The 23,093-nt window shown below is 39.0% G+C and overlaps 1 protein-coding gene across 6 annotated transcripts in view; it reads left to right on the forward strand.

Annotated features, from left to right (window-relative positions):
* RUNX1T1 (RUNX1 partner transcriptional co-repressor 1) overlaps positions 1-23,093 on the forward strand; it is a 154,536-nt gene that overhangs the window by 126,195 nt on the left and 5,248 nt on the right. For all 6 annotated transcript variants that reach the window (XM_048507447.1, XM_048507449.1, XM_048507448.1 and 3 more), the window contains 5 exons: positions 346-596; positions 1,534-1,619; positions 2,697-2,892; positions 10,629-10,697; positions 17,675-17,865. In XM_048507447.1, the coding sequence (XP_048363404.1) occupies positions 346-596; positions 1,534-1,619; positions 2,697-2,892; positions 10,629-10,697; positions 17,675-17,865 (793 nt within the window). The remainder of the gene's footprint in view (positions 1-345; positions 597-1,533; positions 1,620-2,696; positions 2,893-10,628; positions 10,698-17,674; positions 17,866-23,093) is intronic.

Below are 23,093 nucleotides of genomic sequence, written 5' to 3' on the forward strand. Positions count from 1 at the left end.
GCATTATTCTGCATGTGCAAAAGTGCCCTAAGAAATATACAAAGGATTTCTGCCAGTTTATGGACATAGGTTTGTACCATCTTTAATACAGAATGCGATACCAGGATATAGGTATGAATAAATATTGTTTTGCCTTTTTTTTAAACTGAAAGTAAATGTCTGCAGTGAATAAACATGTTTGCAGTGCAACCCTTAGCAGAGGTACATACTTCTAACGCCACTAACTTCAGTATTTGGGATTGTACTGTTAGTCTGTTCATAATAACAATTATTCTTCTCTGCCCTTTTGACCTGAACAAGAGGTATGACAAGTGAGTAAATGTGTTGTTCCCCATTCTTTTTCAGAACCAAAGAAAATGGCTTTGACAGAGAGCCTTTGCACTCAGAGCATCCAAGCAAGCGGCCCTGCACTATTAGCCCAGGCCAGCGGTACAGTCCAAATAATGGCTTGTCTTACCAGCCCAATGGTCTGCCTCACCCTACCCCGCCTCCACCTCAACATTACCGTTTGGATGATATGGCCATTGCCCACCACTACAGGGACTCATACAGACACCCCAACCACAGGGACCTCAGGGACAGAAACAGACCTATGGGTAAGCAGAGCTCTTCCAGATCCATAAATGAGTTAAACTTCATACTTTAGTTACTGTTTCATTATTAGAGAGGCACCTGAAGCATCGGAGAACCCTAAGATTGATGCCTATTCAGATCTGTAGTATGGTGGAAAAGAGAATTCCACATATACAGTGCATTCTTCCCTTCTCCTCAAAGCAAAAATGAAAAATGCTCCTAGTTATAGGTTCTGTACCCTTCCTTCCCCTCCCTTCTGAACATAATTTAAAGAATTTCAGATTTTTTAAGTATGAAGGACACAGAACCGTGTAAATCAGGGGTAGGGAACCTGCGGCTCTCCAGATGTTCACGAACTACATTTCCCATCAGCCTCTGTCAGCATGGTCAATTGGCCATGCTGGTAGGGGCTGATGGGAATTGTAGTTCCTGAACATCTGGAGAGCCGCAGGTTCCCTACCCCTGGTGTAAATAAAGGTCTGTAAAAAAACAAACACATTTATTGTACCCAGGTTTTATGGGTCAGAGTCTGTTATATCAAATGTATATCATGTTTTATGAAGCTTTTCTTCAAAAAAAAATCAGATAAGTCCCACCCGGGTGCAGGCAAAATGTACTTATGCATGACCCACTGAAACAAAAAGAAAGTGCAAAGAAGTATGTAGCTGTGGTGATGAATTCTGTTTAGTTCATTCGACTTGCACTGAAGACATTCCCAAAACTGTAGTGACTTGCACAAACCAGTTCTGTTGTCGTCTTGTCATCGTCTTTTATGGGCTTTCTCCTTTTCCAATTGGAAACTTTGAAAATTTGTATGCCTCTGGCTCTGTAGGCCCCAGCTGAAGCCGGTCTGCATTTTGTTAATGTATTGCATAATGGCTGTGTGGCATAACCAGGCAACTCTGTGCATGCCTGTAACTTATAAAGATATGCAGAAGATGAAAATATTGTTCTTGGCAGGGTTGCATGGCACGCGTCAAGAAGAAATGATTGACCATAGGCTAACAGACAGAGAATGGGCAGAAGAATGGAAACACCTTGACCATGTAAGGCACATGACATTCTTTAATTTGCTCAGATCTACACACACAGAGAGAGCATGAAAAAATTGTAATTTTCTTCCAGTCCAGGTTCACACATGGATATGATAACTCATGGACTGGTCAGTTGGTTATATGATTTCATTATTTTAACATGTAAGCAATCCACAGAAATAAAGATAGGAAGTTGGGTTTGACATATGCATGAAGCTGCAAAGAGAAAAGTTCCAGATCAGGCTGTTTTTCTGCCATGATAAATTGATTTACTGTGTAGTCCTTAGCAGAGGTACAGCTTTCTAAGTCCGGTGAAGTCAATGGACTTAGAATGGAGTTCTAAGCCTACTAGAGGTCTTAACTGTGTTAGGATAGTCAAGCAATTGTCTCCCCATCTACAATATGGAGACCAGAATACTGTCCTGCCTTCTATTGTTGTAAGTATTACTGTGTGTGTATATATATGTATGAATTACATATATACATACAAATGCAATACTCCTGTACAATTTCTAAATATTGTTTTAAAAATGTTTTGTGTGAACAATATGCAACTTACCTAGACATTTCTATTCAGTTAAGAATAACATTCATGGAAGTTGTCTTGACTAAGGTCTGTTCTTACATTTTTATGCTTTTGTTCATCTCTGGGAACTAAGCCAATGCTAGCTTGAAGGGAGAACTACGAAGGCTTTCACAGCCAGATACAACTGGTTGTTGTGGGTTTTCCAGGCTGTGTGGCCATGGTCTGGTAGATCTTGTTCTACCAGAGAATGTGGAATTCTCTTTTCCACCAAGATCTACCAGACCATGACTACACAGCCCAGAAAACCCACAACAACCAGGAGAACCACAGCTTTGGCACCTTCTGTGGGACTTTGGACTTCTCATGTTAGCTTCTCTAAAATGTATAAGCTCTCAAATCATGGTGTTCCGGGGGAAACTTTTGTATTAGAAAAAAAAACCCCTAAGAGTTTGCACTGTTACTTCACAGGTTTCCAGTTATTCAGAAAGTGAAGTTCTCAGCATTTTGTTAGATTGGAAATAAATGATGGTCTTAATCTTTTGCTTTCCCATTCTGACATCTAGCTCTTAAACTGCATCATGGACATGGTAGAAAAAACAAGGCGATCTCTCACTGTGCTACGGCGATGTCAGGAAGCGGATCGAGAGGAACTTAATTACTGGATACGACGGTACAGTGACGCAGAAGATTTAAAAAAAGGCAGTGGCAGTAATCATTCCAGGCAGCAGAGTCCAGTGAATCCAGATCCAGTCCCATTAGGTACTGTTTCTACTTTAAACTGGAAATGTATTAACATGTCAGGTGATTTTTTTTCCTTTTATGCCATGTTCCATAGATTTTGCCTATGTCTATGTCTCCTTCCTTTCATTATTCTCGTTCTCTCTTTTTTCCTGCTGCATTTTGCTGTGTCTCAGTTTCATCCAAAATCCCCCATAAAAAGAAATTTGGCCGTTCCATGTATTCATCTGAATTAGGCATATCAGCAGTTACTGAAGATATTTAACATATTAAATCTATCTATCCTGATTGTGTTAATATAAGATATTAAAAAATTACCATCAGTTTAAAGGATGATCTTGCCTGGTGCCACCAAAGTCTCACTCTTTCTACTTACACGTCGATGGAAATTTTGCCAAGTTTTACTCAGTCGTATCTGTGAGAAATTTGGACAGGAACAGTTTACAGTGTGGATTTTTTTTCTTCTGCTTGTTTATCTTGGGGCGGGGGGAAATGAAACAGTCTTCGGATGACTGGGTTTAATCCAATTGACTATAAAAGGAATAAGTTCATAGAATGGGATCTTTCCTTCTTTTCTCTGCATCCTCCTGTACAACGCAAAAGCTGCTCATAATGGTTGGAGGACCTTCAGTGACTTATTGGGGTGGCACTCAAGAAGAAATTAACTTCCTTCTTACTCTAACTCCTAGTGCCAAACCCCACTCTATTCCTCAGAGTCACTGTTTTCAGGGGAGTGCAGGGGCCTATCCTGAAAAGGGAAGAAGATCCATTTCATTAACTCATTCCATTTACAGTTCAGTGGAGCCACTCTATAGTTGTCTTGAGTGGAAAAGGGACAGTTTTTTTTAATATTTACCAAGAAAGCAATAAATATATTTGTCCTGTATTGCTTTATAAATTGTATGGAGAAGTGCAGCCAAGTCAGTTCTATTTAGTCAGAGGTAAGAAGCCAAACATCATGGTACATTGTTGTGGTAGTAGGTACTTTTTTGCGTGCAGATGTATGGAGTCTGCTTCCCTCATTAACCACACGTATATACTTGTATTCATTGGAATAGAAATGGCCACAGCCCAGTTTATTAACAATAACACATAACTCTTTTTGGAAGCTGGGCGAGCATACCGGGGCACATCCTGGCTACCAGGCAGCGCACCGCTGAACCTAGTCACGGTCAGCTAAACAGCTGACCCCTGGCCCTTTGGGCAGCACACCACTGAACCCGGCACCGTCCCCCCATGAGGATCAGGACAGGAGGTTACTAGATGCCACTTGGGCGCCTACCCATTTGTCACACCCCCTCCTGCCAGGGTAGCGAGCTTGAGACAGGGGTTCCAGGCCTGCACCTTCAAGCCCTCCACTACCCCAGACCTCTTATTGAGGCCCCCGCCGTGGGAAGGTCAGGCATGCAAGCCTGCCTCCTCCAAAAGATGTGCCCCTATGCCCTGAAAAACTGCCCAGACTGCAACAAATGTCTAACAATAAATAACATTCAGCAAAACAGCAGCCCAAAATATTATTATTATTATTATTATTATTATTATTATTATTATTATTATTATTATTATTATTATTATTATTATTATTATTATTATTATTATTATTCTTCATTGGGTTTATAGACTGCCCTCCCCCGGAGGGCTCAGGGCGGTCGGTTCCACTTGTAGGAGGGAGGGTGGGTTCCACTTGTAGGCAGCCTTGTGTGGAGGCTGGGCTGAGCTGGGCAATGGCTTAAATAGCCTGCCCGGCTCCCTCGACATGTGACGGTTCCCCTGTCACGTGACCATCCAATCGGCAGAGCAGGGAAGGCGAGCCAACCACTCCCTCCTCCCCTGCCGCAACAGCGCTCCAGGTGAGTCCTGGGTGCGCTTTTTCTTGGAACTGGTAAAATATCTGTATGTTTTAAAAAAGAAGACAAAAAAGTAGTAAGGCCATCATGAAGTACAAATATTGCTTTTTGTTAAGTGTGCTGCAAAATGCCAGATATTCCCCTTTGTCATTTTTAATGAGCTAATCCATCCTGTAAAAATTACCAGCTTGTCATTTCAAGTATCTCTGGGTGGAGGGGGGGGAAAGCCATCTGTTGTGCCTTTGTGGTTTATAGTAGTGTCCATGCTACAGGACAGTTTTCACAATCTATTATAGCCTGCCTGTTTTCAGGCTTGTTATAATGGCTAAACCCAGAAAACCTTATTTATACAACTCTGTACATAGATGCAAATATCTCTTTAGTGAAACATGTATGTGGAATGGATACAGTTTGATTTTCTTTGTACAAGGTTCTGCTCCAAGTTGCCTGTATAAAAAAATACTGTTTCTAATATAGAAGTGTTACTGTGCATGTATGTCTGTGTTCTGTTATTGTCTATTGTGTATGCAGAATTTTTCTGGATTTTGACATTTATAATCAAAAAGGTTTTTGAGGTGAAGGACTATATAGTATGCATGTAGAAGGTATTGAATTCAGTGCTTGGCACCTTCATTTCCAAGTATCTTAGATATTAGGCACATGAAGCACTTCTGTCAGAGATCTGGAAACATGCTGTTGGTCAGGTCAGATAACACCAGGCTAGATCTCTATTTGCTACTGCTCCCAAGGACAAGGCTAGATCAAATAGGATTACAGTGCAATCCTAAGCAGTTACAGTCTTCTATGTCCATTGACATCAGCGGACTCAGAGAGGTGTAATTGAGTATCAACTGACTTTCTTTTTAGGATGGACTTGCAGGTAGATCCGTTATGATAGGAGGAAGGTTCTAACAGTAAGAGCTGTTTGATAGTGGAACCAATTATCTAGGCAAGGAGACTTTCCATCCCTGAAGGTCTTCAGTGAAAAGGTAAATCGCCATCTGATAGGTTTGCTCTAGGAGTAGATTTCCTGGATTGAGCAGGAGATTGAACTAGATGGCATATAAGACACTTTCCAACTCTACTTCTAGTTGGACCAATAAGGTGATTCAGCACAAGGTTACATGAAAGATCCAAATGTTGCTATTAAAAAATAGCAAATAGCTTTATATATTGACGTCTACAAAAAAAAAAAAGCTCGGAAAACAGTACGCTTCTATATATTTAGTACTAAAACACTACTCATATTTTTCTGTCAGCCACAGTTGGTTTAGGTTGGTTTAGTGATATAGAATACAATAAGTATGGAAGATGGGAGACTACATTTTTTTCATTCCTACTTCACATCAAACGTTCTTCACATTTGCAGTCCACTTGAAGGGAAACAATAGATAGTCATAAAAATATTCTACCAGTTTTATTCAGGCCCTTTTCTAAGATGATGTTTAACATGATACGCTGTATGGGATCCTCTGTTTTAACAAGTAATACTATTAATGTGGGGTCCAGAGATCTTTTTGAATGTTGCAATCCATTGTCACTGTCCTGGATAATTTTATATCAGACCTGGCCAGTTTATTGCTCAACCCTGCTTCTAGATCATTTAAGAGCAAATTAAATAAAACTTGACAATACAGATTTTAGAAGGACTTCACTATTTATGATGTATTTCATGAAAACATTCCGGTGTTATCTTTCAACCCAGATTGGGGTGACAAACATCAAGACATTAAAACAGCATTTAAAAATGTGTATGTAAAATACTAAACAATGCAATAAAAATATATAGATACAACACAAGCAGAGAAGAGGGCCAAAAAGAGTTAATTGGGATACACTGAATGAAACAAAAAATGTCTCCATTCATTGGTGGAAGATAGTGGCAAAGGAGTAGGGTTGCTAGGTACCCCCTGCCATCCACCATGGGGGCATGTCTTACCAGCCATGAATTGAGGCCTAGACTTTGGTGGCTGTGGATGTTGACATCATCCAGGAGTAATGGATAATTCTATGGGCAAAAGTCTAGGGTAAAACAACTTCTACCATAGAGTTTTTGCCCAAATATCAAAGCCTTGTTCACTTCTGGTAGTGATGTCAACATGCTGATTCCACTGAGGCTGAATGGTGCTGGGAGAGGGGACCCAGATTGGAGGAATCCCAATCTGGCTTGGCAACCCTAGGAGAGACAAATGAATCTCCCTGGGGAGGAAGTTCCAAAATTTCAGTGCCACAAGCTTACCGTCCTCCAGTTACTCCTAACTACATTTATCTTGCATTTAACTAGTTAAAATATAAGAGGGTCTGTCTTTTGCCAGCTCTTCACCTAATCAGGCAGAAAAACCATCTGTCAAATACCCAAACACCCTCTAGAGTATTTGGATTACCTGTAAATATTCCTTCCATCTTCTCTGTATTAAGTTCAACTTGTTTAACCTTGTTACTAAACCAAGTCTGAAAAGATACAGTTGCTTCTACATGTTTAGTTTATGCAGTATAGATCTGGATGTCTTCATGATGATACTCCTTCAGTGCTCCAGATCAGTTTCCCCAGCTGATTTACGTGTATGTGTATGAATATGTGTCTAGTTTTATATATAGAGAGAGTTATATGTATGTCTATGTTTGTATGTATATATGTAATTATCGTGTGTGTGTGTAATTTAGTTAGCGAGTTAGAGTTATATATAATTAGTCCTGTGGAAGACCATATAGCAGTTATAGGAAGGATTAGAACATAAGAACATAAGAACTAGCCTGCTGGATCAGACCAGAGTCCATCTAGTCCAGCATTCTGCTACTCGCAGTGGCCCACCAGGTGCCTTTGGGAGCTCACATGCAGAATGTGAAAGCAATGGCCTTCTGCTGCTGCTGCTCCTGAGCACCTGGTCTGATTGATCTAGTAATGGCTCAACAGGCAACTTCAGAAAACTCTAGCCAATTCCAGTACTGCTACTTAGCAGTTCAGGCTGCATTGATGTGATTTGTTGAATCACAGCATGCTGAGAAGGCTAAAATGTCAATAGGAAAGAATTCTCCATCAACATCCTGACATAGTTCCTCCATTTTCAGCTGTCCTTTCCTAAAACCTAGGAAAAGGTTTTAGATTGTTCTGTAACTGGTGAAATCATTCTGATCTGAAGATTTTTTCCATTTTGTGGATGACCACTTCCTGGAATAAAACAGGGAGCTTCTGTCCCCTTCCTGAGGGACGTGTTTGCTATTTCAGCCAGCAGCTTCTGCTCTCTTGAATAACCCAAGATGACCAGGGAACTCCACAACATTTGGTGACATTCGCAACACTAAGCATTTTGTCAGGACACTCACTGCACGTGTTTGCTCACAGATTTTCAAAACTCATAAATCTTTGGGTTCAAAGAATGATGATGCAGCATTCTTCTGCTTCTGCTCAAATCCTGTACCAGTTCTAGGGAGACATTTGTCTGTATTCACAAAGCCAGCCAAATCAACTTCATTATATCCATACTCATATATTTTTTTAAAAAATATTCAAAAACATGTTTCTTATTATTTTCATCATTATTTGTAAAGCTTTCCCCTCCCTAACAATTTTTAAAAGGACTATGAAAATCTTTTATAAGATCTTGATTCAATTCTTCTTAAAGAGCCCTGGCTTCAATATCTATGTGAATTGTGGTTGAAATATGAGCTTCATTGATCTTTGTACTTGGAAATTGCACCAATTAGCTGGTAATTCAGTCAATGATGTCATTGAATTCCATTTATGTTTGACTCTTGCATAGCTAAATAAGCCGACACAGCATTTCTCATTATATCTGTATTATGAACAATGGCATTATGTCCAAAGACCTTAGTAAACATTAAGATTTTATTGAAAAGCTTCTCCCATGTGGGGTTTGATAGAAGATGCAGCTAGGGAACTCGTGCATACCAAACACAAATGTGTGCTTGTAGTTTCGTGACTTCCATTATTGTCTTTATGCCTGGCATCCAATTATAAATATTGGTCATCAAACTTTTGTGTACAATTATCCCTTCCACATTGCTGAGGTTAGGGGTGCAGCATCCCCTGCAATCTGGAAATCTGCATTAAAAAAATTTTAACCTCCCTTCGTACCAGAAAATAGTCTGACTTTTTTCTTTTTTTCTTTTAACTTTAAAAAAGAATTCCTGTATATTTATGGTATTGAAATATAAAATATGTTGATATTATACAATACTGCACGCATATTTTTATGCATTTCTGAGTTTCTAAACTTTTTCTGTGTTGTCTGCTGACCTTCATGTGCTGTCTGCAGCTTCTACAAAACTCCCTCCCAAATTCCCATTTAATTTCTTATACTGACCCACAATATATCAAAACCACAAGAGGGAAACTCATGAGTGGAAAGGATAACTGTGTAACCTGTTGTTAAAAGTAAAGTAGAATCTTTTACACTGACGAGTGCTGTTTCTGGTGAACCTCAATAGAAATGTTTTTGCTTTAATTTCCCTTCTTTGATGGTACAGTCCAGAATCTACTGAAGTTAATGGCTTCAATATTGACTTCAATGGAGTATCATTTTCACACTCCATAATTAGTGGAATTGTGAGGTCTCTTCTATGAATGCCATGTGATACTTACTATGGGCTTTATTGTTAAACTTGCCATATTCAACAGATGTGATTTATCAGTGTGCTTGCTACGCTGTCTGTGATATGCATTCAGCTATGAATCACTTTTTCCTGGGTACTTAAAAAACAAGATCTAAGGAACCTGACATTTGTTTAAGTTGCTGGATATTTCCATCTCATTAGTGGTTTCATTCCAAATTAAATTTAATGAAATATAATTTGGTTTTAATGTTATTGGAAAGATCATAAGCATCTCTGCAAACAATATTATACGTGTTGTACAGTGTCTTGTTTGACGTGTCTTTCCTAAGACTGGATTGTGCAGTAAGTGTGCAATATGGGAAGCAGAGATTAATGATATTCTGCCCTACCCCAAAATGTGGCATTGTCACGTTGCTGTAGTATTTGTCAGTGTGAACATTTATAATTGGGGTTGTAATGGCTTAACATTCGTAGACCTAATACATTCATTTATTTACTCACTAACCAAATGCTAAATTTATTTATTTAAAAAAAATGAATGGCAGAGACTTTGGGGGACTAGGACACACATTTAAGGATAGAAAGTGGAACTTTTATCCAATCCAGACAAAACATTTTACAGGATTTGGCCCATGCTCCTTCAAACTACAGGTATGTGAACACATTTAAAGACTTAACTGCATAAAAAGCATTCCTATACATATAAAACTGAGCTGTTAAGAAGAGCATTAAACCACAACCTTTATCGTTATCACTTAATGTTCTATGTGCAGGAAGTTTTTTATATAGAAAGGAACATTGAATCAGTAAATACTCCACATGTGATACAGTCCTGAAACTGACTTCCCACATGACAAGCTGTTAGCCTAAACTGGAAAATTGCCAAAGGTTCAAGTTTTGTTCCCAAGAAATTACAGGAAAAGAAAACATGGAAAACTAAGCATTGTATGTCTTATACTACCAGTGTAATTTGTCACCTTGCTGTCAGAAAAAAAAAGTTGTTCAGATGTATTATATTGTTTTCTTTACTTTTTTTCCTAAAACCTGACTATAATCAACATTTGGAGGGAAAGTATGAAGCATCTTGCTCATGTGGGCGACTCCAAGAGATAAATAGCCCATAGTAGTTTATGGTGGCATAGAATCAGATGAACATAGGATAAAACTCCGGATTTCTTCCATAAAGTAGCATATTTAAAAATAACGGCTATTTTTTTCATTTTATTTAAAGATTTGCTTTTTTGTCTGAAACATTAAACAGCATTTTAAAAAGTTGTATTTCAGCATTTCTCAAGGTATTTTTTTCTTCTCCCATTCTCTTCCCTTTCCTTAAAGATTCACATCGTGAATTCCTTCACAGGCCTGCTTCTGGATATGTGCCAGAAGAGATCTGGAAGAAAGCTGGTAAGAATTGTTTAAAAACATGAATGTAGCATTTGGGCAGCTGTGTGCATTTGTTAATGTGTTCATATTAGGAATGAGGGGGAAAGGCATACTAGCAACAAACCAAAGTTTCAGCTAATAAGCTGAAACGGATCAGAATAGAAAATAGTGATAGCAACATCTCCCTCTGTAGAGGACAGCATATCAATAGGGTAACAAAACAAATAGATAATTTTCAGAAGTTACATTGCATTTCTTTCTAGAACACATGTGCTTGAGCACACATCTAGAGTAAAGGAAAACTAATTAGCAAATCCATCAGGTTCTTTTGAGGATCAAGGGAAAATCCCTTTTATCCCAAGCCAATCTGAAATTTCACTTGAGGCTCAGTTTCAACACGAGAGAAAGACTAGGTGAAGAACGTTCCTATGTAACTTTCCACTGGCTTGGACTCTTGTTCATATTGTGCTGCAATTCATTCATGGCAGCTCTGCGTGCTCAGCACGTTGGGCTGATATTCCCAAGAATTTTGGGAATTAATCTAAGTTTTGCATGGGTTATAGCACAGTTTAAACATCACCTTGTGTCCACACAAATCACATGGGAAATCTTTTTCTCCTAAATATGTGGTTGGTGAAGAGGTCCAATAAATGTTTGGATCTGTCTTTTCCCATCTGCAAACTGAAAAGCGGGAGGAAGATTGTATACTTATTAGTTGGACTGCTTACATTTAGAAGGTAGAATACCTAATTTGGAAAAAGAGATCGACAGAGAAAATCTTCGCTTACAAAGTCTTACACAAAATGTGGAAGGGGTTTAAGCCAAGGTCAGCCTGGAAGGAATATCGCATGCTTAACTGCTTCTGTGAAATGTACTTGGTGGGATTATGCATTACCTTTTTGGTAGGATTGAATTTATGGATCAGTGGGAGGTCCAACACCTGAACCCTAACATAGTGATAGCATTAGAGGATTCTGCTAATCAATCTATCTGCTTTCTGTGTAAGACTATGGTGTAATTGATAGAGAGCTGGAATCAGAGTGGAGACAACTTGATTCTAATTCCTGCTCAGTTACCAAGTTTACTATGTTGCTGCTGTTGAAAGTTTTCTGAGGGTTTTCTGAGTTATGTGCCCATAGTCTGGTAGTTTTTGCTCCTGATGTTTCACCCACATGTATGACTGGCATCTTCAGAGACATGACATAGTGAGATATATTTTAGAAAAATAGCCACAGTTCTTGAGGACAGACTATTACACAATATGCTATCTTCATAGAATAAATTGCCTTCTTTAGAAAGGGAACTATATTGGGGAAATATCACCATCTTCACTGACTTGACCATATTGGTTCCTAGGCTAGATTACCGAAACATGCTGTACATGGTTGAAGAGAACTAGGAAGTTTTATCTGGGGGGAAATGTGACCACCTGTTTGCTTATGGGTATGTTTCAATATGATAGTGGTTTAAAAACACTTGGGCTGTTTACCTGTATGCTTCTGTGTTCATTTCAGTGCATGGTTCTTACCTTTGAAGCCCTTCATGGCTTGAGGCCTCATATCTGCTTCCCCGGCCTTCTTAATGGCTGGTCTGAAGAGGGGGAAGATGCACCTTTACTGTCTATTTTCCACTAAGTTTATAGGGTATTGGTTTCTTTGGGTCTTTTTGCTTGGGATGGGCTGTTCACTGAGCTGGTTGCTGGGGTTTCTGGCCAGCTCTTAGTTTTAGTTGCTTCTGATTTTTCTGAAAATAGTTCAGGCTGGTAGCATATTGTGCAGGTTTTGTTTTGTTTTGTAAGACAGCTTTTATGGCTTTTTTCAGGTTTCTTTGATAGCAGCCTTGAAATATACATATTGTAAATAAATTAAACTTGTCTGCCTGCTTATCCTCTGTTAACTGAAGCATTTGTTGCTGCTGGGAAGAACTTCAGCTGGCAACTCTATGAACACCCTTTATTGCCGCTACTGCTGCTGGAAGGGGAAAAGTTATTCTGTCTGTCACAAGAGTTCCCATTGGCATCTGCCGCTAAGGCAGTGGTTCTCAACCTTCCTAATGCCACGACCCTTTAATATAGTTCCTCATGTTGTGGTGACCCCCAACCCTAACATTTATCCATTTTACAGATGGAGAACAGTGATGCAGAGTCTTAGGCGACCCCTGTGATAGGGTCATTCGACCCCCAAAGGGGTCACGACCCACAGGTTGAGAACCACTGCACTAAGAGATCCTTGTCTGCTCATCGTTTTCCAGGGGAGACCTCATGGAATATTCACATTTCTGCCCCTTAAACAGAGAAGGATTGGAGGGAGTGTAATCAAACATGGATCAGTGTTGGAATAAGACTGTGAACCTTACTTCTTATGTTTTAATAAAAATGAAATTGACAGGCTTTCCCCACATCTGCTCTGCAGGTACAGCTTCTTAGGAGTTGTTTTTTTTAAAAAAAAAACTGCCTCCACAAGCCCGCATTTGTATTGAACCTCAAGCAGGTCTTCATTACAGTTTCAGTTTACAGAGGTGATAAATGTTCCAGGAATCCTGAATGCTGTTCCCTGCTTCCCTATCCTCAACATACACACCCCAAAGAAAGCTGATGGCAGGAAAGGAATCTTTTACAGGACCCAACTATTCATAGTTTATGCTGGTCTACTTGAACCTGAACTAGTGCATGGGCTGTTCTTTTTCAATAAAGAATACAGATGCCATATAAATATTAATGTTGCGTGTATACTGAAATTTCAGATAATTTCTACCTTGCTCTGTTAGCTGGTATACATATTAATAACCATAACTACAGATATCAAAATATATAAATTCCCCCAGGGGGAAAAATATTTTATTTATAGCCATCTAAGTTTGGATCAAAGCTTGGGAAACATTTAGTGCCTGTGTATTTGTATGCTTTGATATGCGCACAAATATGCTTATGCACATATAAGAAAACTGTTATAAAGTGTTGATACTGTTCCTGGTCTGTGGATAATAGAATGGTGACAGGATTCTTAAAGTAGAACTGACATTTTTTTTTCATAAATAAAACATTGAAGACTTGAGAATGTGATTCCCTGCCCACATATGGAAAAATCAGAAGATTCTGAGGGTAAGCACTAATGGCTAGCACGTATTAATTTTTGTCCCGTTCATGTTGGCAGTTTCATAACAGAGAATTTCAGGGTGTACTAAACAAAAATATGCTTATTAGAATCCAGTTCATAAGATACAAAAGTCCTGTGTTGCAGTGATGACTTTTTATAAATAATAAAACTGCATCTGTGGGCTTGTCTCCATATATATCTTTTCGAGGGATCAGGGAATGTTTGCAGTTGGTAATAAATATTCAAGCACCTTGCAAATGTCCTACCAATTCTCTTTGCTGATCTGTGTGTGCCGGTGGGACTAGAATAAGAATGCATAATTTAAATATAAATTGCCTTATTTGCATATACAATTAGTCAAGCTGCAGCTTTGATCGTAAGCAAAAATTATTGTCCTTTTGCCACTTAGATAGAATTGTAATTCACCTTGAATATTCAAAGTAAATTAGTCCCACACTTGCATAGCTGAATGGTCTGATTTCCCGCTCCCACAAACATTCATGAGAGGGTAATGGGAGGGCACATTTTTTTAAACTCTCATAAAAATTAGGACATGCATCTCTTTCTTTCTCTGAAACAATTGTTTCAGTGAAATAGTATTATTTTCTCTTCAGACTTTGAAATGAAACGTATCTGAGAAAACAGGTGACTTTTTGCACATCACATTGCCTGAGCATATTTTTTTAAATATTTTGGGCTTTTATTAATGACATAGCAGTTGGTGTACATCAGTTAAACTGGGGTTTTTATAATGGGAGAGGCAGAACTGGGAGAGACTTCAGATGATGCTGTTCTATAATGTAGGGCATCAAATGCCAAGATTCTGACCGCAATCCAAACAACCATGCAGCTATTACGAAGTATACCAAAGTGGCTTTGAACTTTCTGCAAAAGTCTTCCTCACCTTTCCCCCGACACACATAGGTGAAACTAGTTGTGAAACTCAGGCTTTCAAAAGCTGTTGTGATATGACACGGGGCTTTGGATTTTACAGGGAGGAAAAGACAGCAGTAGTACTAAGGAAGCCTTTGGGCATGCCTAAAGTAGCCCTTGGGAGTCTAGTCTATATGTTTAATTTAAGTGCAGCAATTTCATGGGTTAGAGGATTTGGTGTCCTTTGTTAAAGAGAAATAGATTTATAGTCCCACGGAATACTGCATATCCCACTGTAACCTCAGAACATTTGTAGCTCTAATATTTTTATTCTACAGTAAAACATTTTTATTAGGAATCTTATGTTTTTAATTAAACAGAACATTTAATTAAGGTGCTTCTTAAGTGGGTGAAACAATTAGGTGCAAAACACTTGAATGAAACATGTCATAATTAGTTTTAATAGAGTGTTAATTGGTACTAGTTTTGCCAAGTTAATAATTGCTGCTTATTAAATTTTCAATTAATCATTGTCATTTTGCTTTGAATAAAGATGAAAATTAGATACACTAAACCAGGGGAGGATAGTTTCCTTGTTAATTAGAGCAGTTTTTTTAAAAAAAAGAAATCACTTGTTTTACTTGTCAATCGAACAAGTGAAATCTTTGCACTCCTCCTCATACTTTTTTTTTAAAAGGCTGGCTCATTTATGGCAAGTCATGTTTTCCAATGTGAAAAAAGCATAATGTGTTACATTAATTTCTCTCTAACAAATTATAACTATTTGGGTGCTGTGTGGTTTCCGGGCTGTATGGCCGTGTTCTAGCAGCATTCTCTCCTGATGTTTCGCCTGCATCTGTGGCTGGCATCTTCAGTGGATCCTCTGAAGATGCCAGCCACAGATGCAGGCGAAACGTCAGGAGAGAATGCTGCTAGAACACGGCCATACAGCCCGGAAACCACACAGCACCCAAGTGATTCCGGCCGTGAAAGCCTTCGACAAATTATAACTATACTTGTGTGTATGCTTATTTAGAACACTGCATTTCTGTCATTTAACACAACCTGAAAACGATTTGAATAGAGGGCAGTTCTTTACAAATCTTCTTTTTTAAAAAATCAGTGTGTGTTTAATATGCATACTTTACATTAGCAAAAGTTCACATTAACAAGATGAGTGAGGGACCTTATGGTAATCAAATGTCAAAGAGTTGTGATAGTGATGATATAGTATTTGAGTTGTGGTATCTCCCCACTGACACACAAGCATCTGGATTCAGTGTTTGATACTGTGATCCACAAGAATAAATCTTCATAAGTGAGGTTTCTGTTCCTTGACATTGGTCAGAGATAACGAAATCTCTCCTTGAAGTGATTCATGCATGGTGAGCATTACAACTGCTAAACATAGTGGCTTGGATCCTAACCTTTTTTCTTACCAATAGAAGGCAGGGAATGATTTCTAACAATGGTACCTTCCCCTGAAAGCCTTCAGTTTGTCTCTGCTGGCACAAGGGGGGTCCATCAGGGGCACAATTGTAAGAGCCACTGCAATCTGCAGTCTGTCCATCAAGTTGGATACTGTGGACAAAAGAAGCAAGGAAATGATGTGTGGCACACAGTAGCAAAACCTCTAATCTCCAGTCTGTGGAATCTTTAAAAAATGAAGATAATTTGCACGAAGTTATCACTTCTAGAATTTCTAAGGTGGCCACCTCCGCTAAAAGTGATAAAGGTTATCTTTCCAATCTCCTTATGAGGACTGATGTGTTAAACCAAGCTGTCCAAAACTACTTCTTAGATTTAGTTCAAACATTCAAGAATATATGTTTAAGAAGAGTCCTGCTGGATCTGACCTCTGGTTCTTCTGCTCCCACTTCCTATCTCATAGATGGAGGCCTTCTCCTGATATTGCCTCCTGGCACTGCAATTCAGAGGTTTATTGCCTCTGAATATGGAGCTTCCCATCACTATATTCACTGGCAGTGAATTCCACATTTTAATTACTTTATGTGTAAAGAAGTAGTTCCTTTTGTCGGTTGTTAATCAAATGCCCATCAATTTCCTTGGATGCTGTTGAGTTCTAGTATTTTGGGAAAGGGAAAAACAGTTTTTCTTGTCAACTCTCTCCACCCTGGATAATTTTATAAAGTTCTCTCATCTCCCCTCTTAGTCATCTTCTTTTACACTGAAAAGTTCCAATTTCTTCAGCTTTCTTCATTAAAAAAAAATGCCCCAACCCCCCAGTAAACTTGATTGCCCTGTGCTTTTTCAAGCTTTGGCATGTACTTTTTGAGATAATGTGACCGGAACCGTACATTGTATTCCAAATGAAGCTGCACTGTAGATGTGCATTATAACTCATCCATTTTGTTTTCAATCTCTTTCCTACTAATGGTTTTTCACTGCTACATCACACTGGTTTGACACTTTCATTGAGCTATCTACCATGACCCAAGATCCTTTCCCCGCTCCGTCTCAGCAACTCAGATCCTGCCAGCCTACACTTGAAGTTGAGAAGATCCTCCTGGAGTTCTTCACAGTCATCCTTCATTTTCACCATCCTGAATAGTGTTTCTTGGTACTTACATATTTCTGGATTGTTTGTTTGATCTACATGCATGTCAGAATGTGTCTCTATGCAGAAGTCTACATTTCAGAAAGTCTGTGTTGGACGCTTCCTTCTATTTTCAATGCAGAGGAAGATGCTTTTAAATGAGTAATTCTCTTGAGCTCTCTAAGGTGGTATGGTCCTATAGTAGGAGGATTGTGTAATGCCAACATCTACATGTCTGATTAAGTACAATGGAGGGCAGGAAATAAGTAAATATAAGCAGAATTGTACTTTTAATTATTTAGTAGTTTGGTATCTCAAATACTATGGATACTGACCCAACTGAGCAGGACTGGACTCACATTCATAGTCTGCTATGCAAGAACCTTCAGAATTATGTTTCATATTGTGACCCTTAGATCCAGTCCCTTAATGGAACAGTTGGAGCCAATGATATTTTCTGGCCTTCTTTTCAGAGGAAGCAGTCAATGAAGTAAAACGTCAAGCGATGACGGAATTGCAGAAAGCAGTGTCGGAGGCAGAACGGAAAGCCCATGACATGATCACTACAGAGAGAGCTAAAATGGAGCGGACAGTAGCTGAGGCCAAGCGACAGGCTGCAGAAGATGCACTATCTGTGATCAACCAGCAAGAGGATTCTAGTGAGGTGAGATATTTTTTCCAGACTCACTTCCAGTATAAACCTCAGTAAAAACTATCTCTGTTTTGAGTTTCCCTTGCAAAATGTGACCTCTTCTTCTCATAGGCATTTTATTTGCTTGTGTTGGCAAGCAGTTGTTTACAAAATGAACTTTGGAAAATGTCTTAAATTGTTGAAAGGACTAAGAATGGAGGCATGGACAAATATTGTTATGTCATTCGTCCACAAAGTCCAGTCCTCAAGACTTCAGGCCTCAAGCAGAGGTGTATTCAAGCTCTGCTAATATCTTTTAGATGATCTGTAATTTACCATGAGCTTACTCCTAAAGTTAAAAGTAACAAGGCTAGATTCAACCAGCTTTTAATCACTGGGGTACTTGTGCAGTCACAAAGAAGCTTTTTGAAGCTCAAAATGCTTGAGGGTGGTTCATCCCCTTCCCACGCATTCCTTTCCTGCCTTTTTGTAGAGAAGGAGGAGTGTATACAAATTATATCATTATATAAGAGAAAGTAGAAGAAGGGTATATCCTTAGAAAGTGCCATTGGTTGTTGAACATAGCTGATGTATCATGGTTTGCTGTTGGCTGGTGCTTTCTTCGCCACCTGGGGGAAGCTAACAGAGACAGTACTACTCAACAAACTGGGATTTCCGCATCACATTTAGATATTACATGAAACTGGAACATAATCTAGCTGTGGTTTACAAAACTGTTTGTCATGCAATCTGAATGTAGCTTACATCATTCCCATATTCTTGTATGATAATTGTGTGCTGTATTTTAACTTTTTATGTATTTTGTTTTCCACTGTTGTTATTGTTGTGAACCGCCCTGAGCCCTCGGGGGGAGGGCGGTATATAAATGAAACAATAAAATAAATAAATAAATAAATATTCTAGAAAAAGATAGGGTAAATAAATTAATTTGGACAAGCAACGTCTTGACTGGTTGGGTGAGTAGAGGATGGTTTAAGTGGCTATTTGCAGTTTAACTATGTATTTAGATATGTAACACATTGATTTGGAAGTAAACCTCCTTGGTTTTATTGAAGCATAGGTTGAACTCATATGACCCAAGTTTTTTCTTTTCTGGAAATATATCCATACACACATGCCAAGGTGATAAGATACTGTTAACAGGAAATCCAGCACTGTTGAACTTTCATGCTTTTACCCAATTTTTCAGGAGGAGAGTGAGCACATTATGAATACCCACAGTATAGGTAACCACAAAAAATGAAAGGCAATATCACTTTGTGATGACATTTCCCTGTAACATTGACCTTATAATGTCACTCTTAAAACACATGTCTGGTGAGGCATAGTCTTTGTTAATTTTCAACTGAAAATTTATATAGCATGCAATTTTTAAAAGAAATATAAGCAGTCAAAATGTGATTTTTTTCAGAATAGTGTTCAGCCAGTGAAAATAGCTTCTGGCATTATAGAAATAATTATGTATTGGAAGCAAGTGAATTGATCTTCCAGAAGGGGGAAGAGTCCCTGTACATATGATAGCATAGGCCTTGGGGTTCTCTGAGGGGGTAGGGGAAGCATTAGCAGAGTTGTGAGAATGTTTCCTTAATTAGAATTTATTGTTTCAGGATTATGTGTAAATGGAAGGATGGGACAAACAGCATCTGGCAGAAAGGGCGGGGGAGTAGAATGGGAAACCAACAAAGGCTAAATTAGATATGAAGCTTAAAAACCTCAATTCAGCATGTCAGGGGAAGCTTTGGATTTTATGGTATAGGGCATATGGTACCCTATATTACAGGAAATCAGGAGTGAGAGAGCAATACATTCTGTTGCCAGGCCTGAAGTGTTTTGGATAAAATGAATTCTTGTGTCTTTTGGAGGAAAAAGAATAGTTAAAATCCATGAGAAAAGGGAAGTCTTGATTAAACCTGCCCCAATAAACAGATGCTAAGTATAATTCTTTTCAGTTTAACGCTAATGAGAGATTCTGTTCATGGTCTTTCATTTTAGATGGCCTGTTTTGATGTTGTCAAAGGCCGTTTGCACATCATAAAGTCTTTCCGAGAGCATAGCTTTAATTAATATCTGCAGTTGTTTGTGAGGAGAGTCTGGGGTGTTTATGCATCTGAAATATTTTTGTGCTGTGAACATGTCCACATCTTTGTTCTTGGGAATGCTTTGCCTAATGTATTCAGTGAGCTGATAACGTTCGACTGACTTGGGTTAAAAAGATTCAAATGAGATCCTTGCCCCATCATGAAAGAACTGGCAAAAATCACAGGCAGATAAATCAGAGGCATGCTGCAATACATATCCATTATTTAAGGAAGAGTAAGATTTTAATTGGTCCCAGACATCTCCAGAGATGAAAGGCTGTTGTGGAATCACTGGCTGCCCAGAGTTTCAACTTAATGTGTAGCAGATGAACGAGGAGGAGACAAAAGGAATTGATTTTCAACATCTGAAAGTTTTCTCAGGAAGAGTAGAAGAGAAGTGCGTGTAATTTTTTTTAGTGCTTGACTGTTCCACTGCAGAATTAAATGCAACCTTTTTTTAAAAAAAATAACAGCATGTAACTTAGATACACTGTCTTAGATGCATTGTCTTCATAGATAATGATTGTTATGGTCATTGTCTTCACCCTGTGGCCATGGAAGTTGGACACTGGAAAATGAAATCTCTAATAGGAAAGGGCAAGTTTAGATGATGTGGGTACATATAGTGCATAGTACCTCAGTAGGTAGACACAAAGTCTTTCTTGGACTTGTTCAGGCAGAAGAATACCCACTTCTTTTGTCTGTGTGATGTTGCCCTAACCTGCACACATCTGGAAAAGAGGTTTTCCTTCAACCCCAGCTGTGTGGGAGCAGTGTCATCTCACATAGCTGCGGCAGCATGCACATGGTGAGTGCCCATTAGATGAGTATTTCACAGAGGGCGTGCGCTGTATTCTGTTGTACTCACATGGCTGCATCACTGACGTACAAGCTTGCATGGGACTGTTATTGCAAAAAATCACCTCCCCTATGGGGTGTGGTGGAGGCCTAATTCTCACTGACATGGTGTCTGCACTGAAGGTGCAGGTGGGAAATTGCTTGACTGAATACACTTTCATGCCAGAAAGGCACCCTTCACTGAAAACTTGACTTCCGAAGAGAAGGATAACTCTTTTATTTATTTATTGAGGTGTTTACACCCTGTTAATTTTCCCCATGGGTCCCTACAGTGGCTTAGAAGAGTGTTGTTCCCACCACCCCCTACATTTTATCCTCACAACAACTCTGTCTGGTATTTTCTGCTGAGAGAGCATGACTGGGGCAAAGTCACCCAGCAAGTTTCCTTGGCAGAGTGGGGATTTGAACCTACATCTCCCATATCGTCGTCCCACACCCGCTCTAATCTAGCTTTTTCTGTAACATGTGCAAAGAATTTTTTTTAAGAACAGGAGTCAAATCTAAATCGAGAAACCTAAAGCAGATGTGGAAGGCTGTATTAGGAGGATTTTCAAGATGGATCAAGATTGGAATGATCAATTCTAAATATATTTTGTTTGGACTTTATTTTGTTGCCATGTGTGCAACTTGAGAGGGCCTCTGATCTGTTAATGTACCCCAAAATTTACCCTGTCAGTCATTAGTGGCCATGGGTTGCAACGCTCAGCTCTTGATGACCATCAGGACAGCTTACAGGAATGCATTTTGCAACCCAGAGTCATTTATATGGGATTCAGAATGATTAATCTGGGTATGTTTTTATAACCTGCCATTAGGATCCAGGGAAAGCTGCTTCAAGGGCTTTGGCATACCCAATGACATTTCTGATTTGGTTCATATTCGAATAGGAGCACCACCCACCCATTCCGGACTTCCATAGACTGGTTTAGAAACTTTTTGCTTCAGAAATCATTTCTGTGTAGCATGGAGATATAGAAACAATAGTCCAAGGTCACCTTAACTTTATGGAGCCAGTTGAACAGGTCTTTATTAACATTTTGGAGAACTGTAACTGAATGACAGTTTGTGTCAATGTGACTGGATCCCAGCAATGTTGGCAAGCTGATGCAATTAGTAGCCTGGTATCTCATGTCTGTAGTTTTCACTGCAAACATAGTTAAGCAATGTGTTAAATCTCATGCTCAAATAACACATTGTGGTAGGCATCCAAAATCAGATCCCAGAATGCATAGATTAATCTTTAAGAGCAGCTGTGGAGCAAAGGAGAAGGATCGGAGCCATTGAAACTCAGCCCTAGGCTGTTCCTACCAAAGTTATTGTTTCTTTAGGGGGTGGTAAAGATCCAGTCATAAATTGTAATTGCAGAAAATGGAACTCAGAATAAATTGGGTTTTAGCAGGTGCTGCTTTTACAATCTGTGGTATCTTCATTGCTGCTTGCGTAGAACACATAGAACCCTTTTTAGCTTTATCTGCCTTTTGAAGTGGCTCTTGCGCATCCCCATTGTGCATTATTCCTGTTTCCATCAATGAATGAAAGAAAGAGTGGCAGAGATGCGTTTCATATTTCAAGTTATGCAATGCTGTAGAAATGACCTTGATGAATTGGAGCACTGGGCAATAAAACAACAAGCATGAAAATTTGCACACTGAACTCTAAACACAAAACATACATCCAAATCTATAAATGCTAAAGGGACAGGAGGAGGATTGAACAGCTGAGGAGGATATACATCACAAATCAGCAACTTCGCACCAAACTGGTAGAAACAAACCAAAAAGCCAGTTATGATTTGTGTTGGATTAACGGATGTATAGTATTCAAGAGCTTGAACAATAATATTGATTGAAACCTGTGGAAAATCATTCCCTTTTGAAATCTCATTTTAATTATTCTGATTCTGTTTCAACCCTTTCTCTCCCCCGCCCCACTTTACATATAATAATAAGAATATCAGCTCACTGTGGAGGGTTGAGGTTTGGGAGCAGGTTCCCCCCAGCTTGGACTTGTATATTACATTGAATTATAACATGAAAGACTGCATCTCAGTTCTGTTCATTTAGGTCAATCCTAAGTACCTTTTCATAACCCCCTGGGCTAGGGGGTAGTAAAAAAATTAATCCAGGATGCTATAAGCTTTTAAAGACTCTGACCATTTTAAAAGGATCTGGGATGGAGAGTTAATTAAAATTAGAGGAAATGTGCTTCCTGTGATCCTAATTAATTCCCGCCTACAAGAACTGTAAGCAGCTAGCCTTTTTATAGCATCCTGGAATGGAGGTTTGTGTGAATACTTCCTTGCAA

The sequence above is a fragment of the Sphaerodactylus townsendi genome, linkage group LG09 (assembly GCF_021028975.2).
Source record: "Sphaerodactylus townsendi isolate TG3544 linkage group LG09, MPM_Stown_v2.3, whole genome shotgun sequence".
NCBI lineage: Eukaryota > Metazoa > Chordata > Lepidosauria > Squamata > Sphaerodactylidae > Sphaerodactylus > Sphaerodactylus townsendi.